Genomic DNA, 12,665 nt, shown 5'->3' on the forward strand with positions numbered 1-12,665 from the left:
CAACACTGCCTTGGTCCTCTCATGCCTAGATTGAAACAGCAAACTGTACATTGGAGCCTCCTCTATCTCCTGCAAAGACTCCATAAAATCCAGAATGCTGTATCCAGATAAATCATGCATCTACATTTACACAACCACATGTAGTCTAGCAACCCCTCCACTCTTTACCTTTGGCCAGACATAGCTCATTCAAGGCTCTCTGCTTTACTCACCAGGCCATCCATGACATCAGACGTTTCTTCCTCTAACTAAAATTGTAGGGATGAGCCCAAAGAAGGATGCTCTGTTACAGACTGGCTTCACTCGTGACCATGCCTCCCTTCAGATATACATAGTGTGATATTTCTACCTCTGTGTAGATAGCCTATCTCTAGAGCTCCTGGTCAGCAAGGATAAAGAACAACCACAATCAACTATAGGTCAAAAAGGAGTGAAAAAAGTGAGTGTCCTAGAAGAGATAGTTTATTTGTGCTAACTTTGTTTGTGAAGTTTTATATAGCGCAAACAAGACATGTCAGGGTATCAGAGCGCTGTACAGAGAAGTAATACGTACATGAGTATAGAAGTAAATACTGTACATGTAACGACAGGTTAAGCTACAAAATGAGTAAAAGAAAAATAAGACGCATAGTAGATATAAAGTAACAAAATTACATAGTAAATGGAGTCCAGGGCTGTATAAAAGAAATATTAATTAGTTTTGAGTGGCTTCATGACTATGGTTGAAGGTTTTTATTCAGGAGCAGCCGTTTTACTTCTTTTTTTAATGAAGAGGTCGACGGGTCAAATCTGGATTCAGGAGGAAGAGCATTCCGTATTCTCTGGGCAAGATCAGAAAAGGATCGGATATAAGTTCTCTTTTTTTAAAATAATCTGTGGTTTTAACAGTAGAGTGTTAGAACTTCTTAGGGACCGACTCGCACTAGATAGTTTGAGTTGTTTTGCCAGGCAAGTGGGAATGTTGTAATGAAAAGCTCTGTGTGTCAGGCAGGCTATCTAGAGCTGAATCCTTGCTTCAAGAGAGAGCCAATTGAGTTGTATTAGATCTGGTGTGATGGGATCACATTTTCTCCATCCTGTGATGAGTCTAGCAGCTGAGTTCATTGTAGCCCTTAAAGGAGCTAGCCTAGCTTTGGGTAACCCTGCCAGGGTCATACTCCTGTAATCTAAACAGGAGATAGCTAGGGATTGGACTGCTAACTGCAAGTAATTTGGAGGTAGAAACTGTTTGATTTTCCTTATTGTGTTGAGTTGGTGGTTGGCTCCTCTGGTGGTAGCACTGATATGGTCTTGCATATTCAAGTGTTTGTCCAATGTAACTTCTAATGATCTAGTGGAGTCAACAACATGTGAAGCACAGTTGAGTGGCATTAAGGGGCAGAGTGGATGCAGGGGCCAACTAAGAGAAATTCCCTCTTGAGAGTGTTAACCATAAGATGATTGCGAGATAACCATTGTTGGTTTTTCAGCAGGGCGCAGTTAAGAGTTTTGATATAATTTGCTGAGGAAATGTTAATGTACAATTGAGTATCATTGCCGTACATGTATGTTAGAGTGATTCAGGATTTTGGTGAGAGATTCCATCAATTAGGTTGAAAAGAATGGGATGGAGTGCAGATCCTTGAGGAACTCCAATGGAAACTGGCATACTGTTAGAAAGAGATTGGTTGACTTTGATTCTTTGCATTCTGTTATGAAGTAATGAGGTGAACCAGCTTAAAACTGGGCCACATAACCCCATTCTTTTCTAAACGTCAATCGTGTTGTCATGTTTGACCATATCAAACGCCGAGGATAGATCAAGAAGTATAAGCAAGCACGGCTCATTCTGGTTAAGTAGTCTCAGGGCATCATCCACAATGTGTGTTAGAGCTGTTTCAGTGCTGTGACCTGATCTGAAGCCCAATTGGTATTGGTAAAGGAGCCGAAATTGCTCAATGTGATTGCAGAGTGTATGTGTACTCATTTCTTAAGTAATTTGGCTAGAGGCATGATGTTAGTGAATGGCTGAAAATTGTTGGGATCAGACTAGTCTGCATTTGGCTTTTTTGGGATGGGAATGCCCTGCTCTATCATGCCCTGCGAGAGGGATTTTTGGACAATCTTATACCAGAGCAGTAGAATGGAAGATATAAGCTCTTTGAAGAACTTGGCAGGTAAAGGATCATTGAAGTGGTTTGGGGTTTTTAATGATGTTACTGGTTCAAGTAGCTTGGGATCGTCAGGGAGTCTAAAGTTACTCCATGTTGCATTATTTTTTGTGACATAACCCTAAGATCCAGAAAGAGGGAAACTCGACAAGGGAAACACGGGGATGGACTAGACTGGACTGGGCCTGAATGTGAGGATTCAAGGAGGCGAGTTGCAATTTTAATTCAATTTTTCTTGTCTTATCAATGAAGTGTGTGGAAAACTCATTGGTGCTAGGGAGCGAATCCTTGCTTGCAGAGTGTAAGTTAGTTGAGTAATTAGCATGTTGGTTTATGATAACATATTGTTTTTTTGTTCCATTTTTTGCGTTGTCCAGTTGTGCTCTGAAATGGTCGGCTCTGGCACTACAGATGAGTCTGTTATTGAGTTTCTTGTCTTCCTCAGCTGTTTAAGGTGCATTAAGGAAAGAGAGTTTTACCATGATCTCTCAGCAAGCCTTAGTTTGTGTTGTCCCTAATTAAGTGAGCCATTGAACCAGGGTTAGGAATATTTGCTTCGCACTTTTTTGAGTTGCTTCGGAGCAATAGAGCTGAGTATATCAGTCATGGAATGGTGTAATGCTCCGTGAAGTCATTTAGATTAGTCATGTTAGAGGGTAGGGGAAGGAGGCTGTTGCTAAAAGAAGTTAGATCAGCAATGTTGATATTTCTCATATCTCTAAACCATTGTTTGGACTTACGAGTTTGGCCTTGTTAAATCAGCACATTCTCCAAGATAAGAAAAGAGATTAGGTAGTGATCTGACCAGTCACAGTATCCTAAGCGATTATGAGATTGAGGGTGGAGCCTTTGATGTGGGTAGGTCCGTTGCAATATTGGGTGAGGTTTAGATCTGAGAGGAAGGCCTTGAAGGTGTTCAGTATGGGATTGTTATTGTTGTTCCAATGTAGGTTGAAATCCCCAAGGAAGATTTGGTTAGGGTGTTGGTCAGAGTCAGAGGATATGGCCTCCAATATTTGTTTGATGAACGAAAGGTTATTTCCCAGAAGGTGGTAGATCGTGTGTAGTTTACACACCAACTTGTCATTGTTCCAAATTTCGATGCCAAGGTATTCAAAGGAGGAGGTAGGGGCAATTTGTGCATGTCTTAGGGTGACAATGGAGCAATAGGTGCATGCTATGCCGCCTCCAACTTTGTCACGTCTATCCAATCTGATGATGTCATAGTTGGGAGGAACTAAAATGTCCAGGTGTCATTGAGCCATATTTAAGTTAAGCTTAGGAGGTCAAGTTCTTGTGTAAGAATGAGGTCGGCATTTTTACTGCTAACCTGCAATCAAGAAGCATAGATTTGATATGTGATTTAGTTACTATTTCTTTTAAGTGTGATGTGGGGACAAGTAATAGATTATCCTTGTTCATAGTTCTAAGATTGATACTGGGGTCTCTAAATGGGTTGGAAGGAATAGTGTGGAATATTGATCAGTGCAGTTGTTGAGTCATTAAGAGTTGAGTTATATGATAGCAGAAGGTAATGAATGTTGGCACCAGAAAGATGGTCAGTAACCCTTTGAGGTCTGGAGTATCGAGATGGGGGCCTCGATCTCCAGTGCAAGGTCAGGAGGTTTTTTGTGGTTGAAGACTCATGCCAGTAGTGTTTAGCCTTTGTGGGAAGGTTGAATTGCTTTGACTCTCGGGTTCTGTTAGTTTCAGAAGTCGGGTTGGGATTCCAGAGCTTCTCCATATTCACCATGAAAAGTAACAGGTTTTGTAGGCCAGCTTTAACTAGGTGTAGATCGTGTTTAGGATAAGCAAGCTTATCTTCAATGGAGGGAGGTACTGAAGTATGGATGGATGATTTATGGGTAGTTAGCGAGAGTGACCCTTCCTAGTTGGAAGTGGTGGACCGCAGGGTGGATTGCTCACAGAAGAGGAGGGAATTGGTAGGGGAAGCGATAGGAAGATGCAGACTCATAGCTGGTGTTCAAGAGGTGGAGCATGGTACAGTATTAGGCAAAGAATTCAGAATAGCTTTGTCGGCGGGTGTCTTGTATTGTCAGGGAGTTGCAACTGGAGGGTAGGGGATCCAGGTGGAGGGGTGGGGTGTCCATTGGGGTAATGGCGTTGTAGTAGAAGGGTAATTATTAGACCTGCTGATCTTCAGGCTGTTGTTGTTGATGGCTTTAGAACAATGAGCATTGTGTTCCAATGTAATGCGAGTAGAGGGAGAAGGCAAGTTACTCAAGTTGGTTCTAGGGGAGTTGCCAGAGTCCTTGTTAGTAATAAAAGGCCTAAGTTCATCAGCAACAACTCTATTGTTGGAGCAAGGGGACCAGTCATGCAGAGTTAAAGGTGGTGAGGTAGCGACGAAAGATGATACATGAGATTTATTTGTTGGGGGTGGGGGAGGAGACTTTGATTTGGTGAATAAGGAGGGACAGTATTGGACAATGTATTTTTCATCATCATAAAGATATTGTCAAACTGTTCTAGATTTTCGTCCGATGCTTGTATAACGATGTTTCTGTTGCTGTATAAGGAGATGGTTAGGGGTGCCTTGAAATCTGATGAGGGTGTGATGGAGATCCAAAAGCTGTGTGGTGTTTTCCTAGCTGTCTTAGTTTGGTGTATAAATGTAATCATTCTTCTCCACTGAGCTCTTCTGTTGGTGTAAAATATTAGGTCATTGATCACATCTCCTTTTGAAATACAAAAGTAGGCATCAGAGATGAGTGTTTTGGGGTACCTCTTGAGTAGTTTGTTTGAAATTCTTAGCGATGTTTTTAGATAGGTTGGGTGGTAAATAATCTTGAAGGCAGTACAACCCACCAGTGACAGCAGGTTGTTGTTGGGGCTAGTGTTATTTAGAGCCATGGTGAGAGTAGGGAAAATGGTATGAGGTGAGTAGCGTTTTATGAGGTCAATTAATCATCAATAATCATTATAAGAAGGCCACCCAATTTAATATAAGCTATAGAACAATCTCAAGTGCCCTGACCCCTTTTCACCCTCAGAGAGAGGGCGTGCATCAAGACCCATGACAGATTCACTACTGGAGAGAGTGCAGCGATTACGAGCAGGAGGAAAGACGTGATACCTGCCCCTTAAGTATCCATATTGCACTTTTCTGCCACACTTGAAGCATAGATGCAGTTTCAAGATCGTTGAACCACGGCTGAAGCTCCCCCTTGAACTTCATCCATGGCATCCAATACTATGCACTTAGACTACAAGCCTACAAGGTAGAAAAATCATACAAGCATCAGCATAGCTTCTTATTGAACCACCAAAAATAGTAAAAGTTCTTAAAAGAAACTGCTTCATAAGTACATCTCCATGTGTTAATCCATGCTTACGCCACAAGTGAAGCAATACAATCTGGTTGAAAATAATAAGAGAAATGCAAGAACAATGTAAAGAAGACAGAAAATGTCAAAGAAAATGCCGGAGACATTATCAATCCTAGTTAGAAAAAATAATTGTAATATTAAAGTGGGGAAAAAAGAGATATGCAGAGAAAATGTGACAGGGAGTACTATAAGGAAAAGGGTAAGAGGAGGAATCTGGGCGTGGAATGGGACCTCCCTACAAAAAAAATGAAAAGAGGAACAGAATATGGAAAGACTTAAATAAGCTAATTTGATAGATGGTTAAAGGAGAGGAGATGGGAGTGCCAAAAAACACATGCAGGAGGAGGAGGAGAAAGGGAGAAGGAACAGAAAAGAGGGACAGCATTTCGGGAGTAACCACCAGAGCTTCAAATATTTTTTTTTCAAGTGAAACATCACCCAGTGACAAGAGATGGAAAGGCTAGGTGGGCGAGGAGAGAAAGTGTCCTTGTAATCTTTGACAAAAAGGCACAGAGAAAACCCATTTTCCAGATTAATGTTTTTACTGCTTGAAAAGCATGAATAAGACAATATCGAAAAATTAATTGGTTTCTAGTAAACAGGAAATGCCATTCGTCTTGCAAATTTAGTTGAAATGGTTTCTCAGAATTTGTGTCCTTAGAATTAGTTTTCCTGAGAATCATACAAAACACTGCCTTGCAGTATGATCTAAGCCAATGGCAGTACAGGTTTACAATGTGAGCATACCGAAAACACTGAAAAGTACTTACAATGGAAGAATATTGTATTAAAATTCGATTCTATGGGACATACGAAGAAAGAAATGATGTACAATGAAAATCTAAGGGATATATGGACACCACTGACCTACGATGTAATTCACTTAGGGCATATAAAATTAACACTCAGTAAGGGATCATCTGTGACATGTGAAAAAAAACACTGACATATTGCGATCCTACCGGATCAACAAAAACAGCACAAAATTACAATGCAGTCCTAAAGAGCACAGGAAAAGTATAGATTTACAATACAACTCCAAGGCAGTGATGAGAACACTGACTTATAATGCAATCGTTATGAAACGCATTAACAGACTCGCGTACAATGTAGTCCACTGGTACACACAAAAAACACTGTTTTTCTGTGGGACACACGAAAAAACAGTGTTATTCAATGTAACCTCTTGTAAAAAAAAAAATAGAAAAATAGAACCATAATGCGATCCATTGGGGCAAAGATAATTCTGTTGTACTCACAAAAAAGCACCCATTTGCAAGCCAATTCTGTGGGTTATGAGAAAAAAATGTGACCCATGACTGACCTACTGTGAGCACCTATGGAAAACATAGAAGGATATTAATTAATAATTTAATCCTTACGAAAAAAGAAAAAATACTGATTTGCAGTGGAATCTTCCTGACACACCAAAGGCCCATAGAGTGGTCTCATTGGACACAAGGAAAAATACAGATTTACAATGCAGTCCGATTGAAAACTGTGCGATACAACTTTCTTAAAATGCAATCAGAGTCAGACTGGGACAGAAAATAGGCAAGGACACCCAAATAAAAATGGCCCCCATTAGTGCGGCAGCTAAAAAAAAAAACTGTCCCACATTTGTGTATCAAGGCAGTTTCTAAGACATATTTTACAAGGTATTCAAAACTGTATGCAGGTGTTCTTGCTGCAGCCAATGTTTGTGATGATTGAGAAAGCAACAGTACACATTGATCTACCAGACCATAAAACAAGACTACAAACACCAACAAACATTGGCAGTGCCAATAAGTCTGCCTTTCTAGGAATGTTGAATGGTATGTGAGGTATTACAAGTAAATAGCATGGGAATTGGTATCTATTTGTGGGAGAGCAGTGAACTGTAGAATACTATTGGTTAAGGATGAAAGGCCAGGTGACTGTTGCACTTTCAAGCCATACCTAAACATCTATGCAGGCTAATGACTGCCCTTCTCTTATCTGTGCTGCTGCCAGGGAAAAACACAAAAAATTAGCTTGTTATCTAAGACACTTTAATAGCATTACAAGCTCATGTGTGCCCCTGAAAGTTCAAGCTCAGGCAGCAGGATATACAAAATGTTCTCAGCTGTGTGGAGGGCAAGCAGGTTATTTGTGGGAGCACACGACTTCTGTTCAACTAAAACATGTACTGTGGCTTCCAACATGTGGGCAAAGCCTTCTCTAGTAATGCTCACTCAATTGCCTGGCGACTTCTGCGCTCGCAAGACAGACCAATAAAAACAGCATACACACTGACCTGGCAGACCAGCCCTTCTGGCACAGCCAGATTGCCCTATAGGGCAGTATGACCCTGAATGCAATTCAGCACATCAATAACAAATACACAATCTCAGTGCAGTTCAAAAGGAATACAAAAAAATGCCAAAGTACAGTGTGTTATGGGGTATATAAAAAAGCACAGAGCAGTGCAATCCTATGGAAACAAACTGACCCAGAATGCAAACTGGGGGATTCAGGAACGTTCCACTCTCCCTCTCTCACAAGGGTTTCCATAAGTGCCTCTTTCCTTTTCCTATTCTCTCTCTCACTGTGCATTGAAATTATCCCTAACCCACCTTCTCTTGTACTCCCACCACATTGTCAAGACCCACCTTCGTCTTCTTCATCCCTCTCAATCTGGAAGCTCAAAGCACCCCACAGTGGCAACTGATGCGCTATATGAAGAACTGAAATGAAAAATAAAGACGACATCTTGAAGTGGGACTGAAAGGACGTGTGTGAAAACACTGACTTTGGCCCTTAATTTAGAATGTGCAGATGTCATTGTAAATAAGCAGAAAGGAATTTACCTCATATTTAGCACCTTTTACTATTACTGGGTGCGGGAATTAGTACTACCAGAGTATACTTCTACATACTCCTGCACATCTTTGTGAATCTGCCCCAAAATGACCAACTGCTTATTAGTAAAAGTGCAAAGAGAGCACAGTCCTTTTTGTTTGTACTAATGGGATATGAATATTCCATTAATATTCACATTTTAGATGCGTTGTGACCATTGCTTAACTTGTAAAAGAAAAAGTGCTGGGGCCCAAAGTTTTGTCCAGAAGCCATTGCCAGAGCTATGGAAGCCTGTGTAGGTTTGATTCCACCTCATTGTCCTTTAACCCACCACTTAATAGGTCCTGCCTCTTAATCTCACTCTCTTACAGGTTCTTTTTCATCCATGCTTTCTCCCTTTGCTACTGTTTTTCAGTCCTTCTCTTCCTCGTTCCTTACTCCTTCAGTGTCTATCTCACTCTTGATCAAGGTTTGTTGAGGAAAAATAAGTGCTGGTCCCCAAAAAGAGAGTGCTGGTTGTTTCCCACCAGCAACCACCGACTTAAATTAAGCACTGTTTGTGACCTATTCACATAGGTATATAAGAGTATGTAAAAGAGTATTAGATCCATACTCTTGTACATACTGCCAATGTCTATGTGACTAGGCTACATCGACTTTCCATCCAGGTGGAAAAACACTGATTTACAAAGCGAGCTGCATGGGACCAGTGGTGTACACGATACACATGACAACGAGGTAGTGGTGAGATATGCTCTTCACGTTCGGTAGCAGCCCGACACGTGGCTAACTCTTACCTAGATGTGGGCAAGCCAACAAATTAACAGTTGGAGCCAAGCCAGTTGTCTTGCTTGGCTCTAAGAGTCCCTGCACAAGACAATCTCTGAATATTTTTGCTATGTGCATGGCTCAACATATCTTTGGAAACTATGATGAAGTCGCTTCAACATTAGGAAAAGTGTATTTCTTTAACACACTGGAGAGTCTCAGCTTAGTACACTGCATTCAAAGACATTTATTAAAAGTGGTAGTTCTTAAACCTGCTTAGAAACGTTCATATCCCCCTCCACCTGACGACTAGGCCATTAGTGAACTAAGAGGCAAGTCTGTTGTCACGTGCACCCTATGTATGACATGGATTCTAATTGTACATGGGGAAACATTATAGTATATTAAATCAGACACGAGGGTCTTGTACAGCGGACATCTTGATTGACAATATATATATATATATATATATATATATATATTTTAGGTGCTCTAATTGCTCAGTGAAAAAAATATATTCTCTTGGGATCACCCAACTTGGTCAAGCAGGGAAGACGAGATTGAACTCATGTTTTTCACTTTTACATTATGAAATGTAGCTTCTACGTGGCTATCTTGTTAACCTGTTTTACGTCAAAGGTTAGTCCTGTGTCTTTCCTTCTTGGTTCACAGCATTGCACGTGGGTGTCAGGCAGAAGCCACATGAAGCTCAGTTCCTTTTGGGCTCCAGATTCCAAGAGGACCTCGAGCTGGGCCACAGCTATACAGCTATGCATCTCGAGCTCGGTTTGAGCCTTCAGTGGCTCGCCCACCTCTACTGTTTCCCAGCACCTGCTGCCTTTCCGAGGCCACCCGCAAGACTTCTGGTGTCACCGAGGGGCCAGCTAGCCTCTGCAGGAAACCTCCTGGGAACGGGGGTACGTTCTCATCCCCTCCTGCAAGCAGATATTGTCTGTCTGCAGCTGAGGGTGAGGCTTAGGTGCCCCTCAGAGCCACTACCGGACAGAGGTACGGGCTTCAAGCCAGAGTACCACACCTGGAGGCCTACCCTTAAAGCGCTGTGAGGCAGCAGGAATGTGGCATGCACCGATTTACAAGAACCCCCACACAAATACCTGTCGTGGTACCAATGGCACAGGGCGTGTGTGAAATAATTCTAGAGCACTCCGTGGAAGTTTAACTGAGGGCTTGATGCCTTTTACTGGACTAACGCGTGACACCTCTGCAGCGCTGTCATAGCCGAGTGACTAGATGCAAAACTGTATCAGGACAGGAAGCAACAATACCTTTTCTGAGACACAATGGGCTGCGGCCTAGTAGTTAAGTTGTTGACAGGTTGACCTTGGCCCTCGAACTCTAATCCTTATACCCCACTTAACCAATTTGTGTGGTTCTGAGCAGATTCAGGGGTGTAGCTGCAAGTAATGCAGCAAGGATAAGCACTGAACCCCAATTATGATTGTAGGTTAATACCCAAGTGGCGAGCAAAGGGGGGCATTTTCTCTTCTTGTAACAGGTCCCAGAGCTGCTTTTCTACGGTGGCTCTGGTCGGGTCCCTTTATCTTCCCGTTCACCAGCCCTCCTGTGGGAAAACTATAAGAATGGAAGAAACGGGCAACTACAACATTAAGCACAAAGTAGAAAACGTCACCCAACCATTCTTATAAAAAAATCCTAACGATCAAAATATAAAATGCCCTGATTTTTTAGATTTAATTTTTCAAGCAAAATCTTTGTGTTAGAGGGGGTAGAATGCTTGTGAAGGGAGTTGTTGTGTAGCCACAGGTTGGAATCCCTGCAGGCCCGACCCAAGCATTCCACCCTTTCAAGTGTGATAAAACAAATACCTCTGAGCGGCATTATGTACAGTGTTGTGATGCAAGTTTGTTATAATGTTAGCCTTCGAAAGAGCTTTATGAGATGCCATTGCACATTGTTCAATCTGCGCTGCCATCGACTATTACCACATAAAGAAGAAAGGGTTGTCTGGTGCATGGTCACATGACCACATTTGACCAATCTCTATTTTTCAACAGTCCCATCATCTGCCACTCACCCTTCCTGTTACATCTCAAGGTCAACATTTTCAGATGACACAAAGTGGACACCTACCATTTGGGACGTTGACTTTGCACCTTCTCCAAGCGTCGTCCCCCTAGTGCATGGCGGACACAGACCAAGCCCCCTCCATCCGCCACACAGAGAAGGCGTAGCTGAGCCTGTCATGGGCCGCAGCCCCGCAGCTGGCCAGCTTGACCGCGCTGTCCTCATTCTGCAGTACCTGCCACAGGAAGTCTATGTACCTGGAAGCCAGCTTCAGGGTCTGGATCTTGCTCAGCTTGTCAGAGGGCAGTGTGGGGATGATCTTCCTCAGGGCAGCGAAGGCCTCGTTGAGGGACTGAGTCCGCTGCCTCTCCCTGATGTTGGCCAAGAGCCTCTGGTTCTGGAGCTCCTCGTAGGTTTGGGGGCCAGAGGTGGGCTTTTTGCCCCTCTTGCCAGGGCTTGGGAAGCCCTCGTCCTCCTCAGTGGACTTTCTGTTGTCGCTTCTCTTCTTCTTTCCAAGCCGGTTGGGCTTCTTTTCCCTCTCCTCTTCGCTCGTCTCCGAGGTGTCCGTCGACGACAGGGAAGACCTCGACGACGACGCCGTGTCCTCCATCCTCCCGGGGGCCGGAGTGGCCGCTTCCAAAAGCCGTGTGTCTCCCACGTTCTCCTCTGGTTCCCCCATCCAAGACTGCGGGTGCCTTGCAAAGCACTTGGAAGTAAAGAATTATCCAACAGCCCAAAATCGTTTTGGAAAACAGAAAAAAAGGCAAGAATTGCTGAGCGGACGTTTTCCCAGTTCGTCGCAGGCTCCTATTTCAAGGAGGGGGTGTACAAAAAATGATGAGGTCTCTCGCAGAGGGAGAGAGGAAGTTATTTTAACTTTTTTTGGGGAGCGTCTAGCTGAGCTGACTTACTACATAGTTGTCAGGACCGATGTGTGCGAGAGATTGTGGGGTGGGGGTCCAGTTTGCCCTCTGATTGGACAGATGTGTGGCTGTGAGGGAATACCACCCTCTCGCGCTCTCCTCCTGCAACTTTAAAAGTTTTCAGTTACATTTATACTGAAATTCTGGGAATGTGTTCACCTCTAAAGGAAGAAGACCGCGGCGATTTTAAACGCCTTGGGTCTGGAGAGCTGCCGGCTCTGAAAGCTGTGCCATTGTGGCAGGGAAACTATCCAGATGTTTAGGGCTGTGACCCTGGAGTATGCTGAGAAATCAACTGCTATTTGACCCCGGAGCCCAGTATAAGCTCTTCCAACGTAGATCTACTTCCGGATACCAGAACCCCTTGAGATCGGACACTCCACCTGGCCAAAGGTTTAACGAAACATCAATAACAGCGGTGATCATGCAATCCGAGCGCACCACAAACCTACTGGCCCGCTGAGAGTGGAGCAATAGTCGTTATAATTACACAACTCAACGTGTTTCATTTTATTGGCATTAGAAGGATGGAAAGCTGAGTCAGCCCTGCTCGGATTCCATCACGTGCTCTGCAAGCGATGATACAGAGACATCTGCAGCAGACC

General features: G+C 43.1%; 1 protein-coding gene across 1 annotated transcript in view; it reads right to left on the reverse strand.

Annotated features, from left to right (window-relative positions):
• The window catches only part of LOC138285514 (twist-related protein 2-like), a 67,954-nt gene extending 55,872 nt beyond the window's left edge, over window positions 1-12,082 (reverse strand). The window contains exon 1 of the mRNA XM_069225519.1: window positions 11,204-12,082. Within this exon, the coding sequence (XP_069081620.1) occupies window positions 11,247-11,816 (570 nt within the window). The 5' untranslated portion in view covers window positions 11,817-12,082 and the 3' untranslated portion in view covers window positions 11,204-11,246. The remainder of the gene's footprint in view (window positions 1-11,203) is intronic.
• Window positions 12,083-12,665: the final 583 nt, after the last annotated feature.

This window comes from Pleurodeles waltl, chromosome 3_1 (genome assembly GCF_031143425.1).
Source record: "Pleurodeles waltl isolate 20211129_DDA chromosome 3_1, aPleWal1.hap1.20221129, whole genome shotgun sequence".
Classification (NCBI taxonomy): Eukaryota; Metazoa; Chordata; class Amphibia; order Caudata; family Salamandridae; genus Pleurodeles; species Pleurodeles waltl.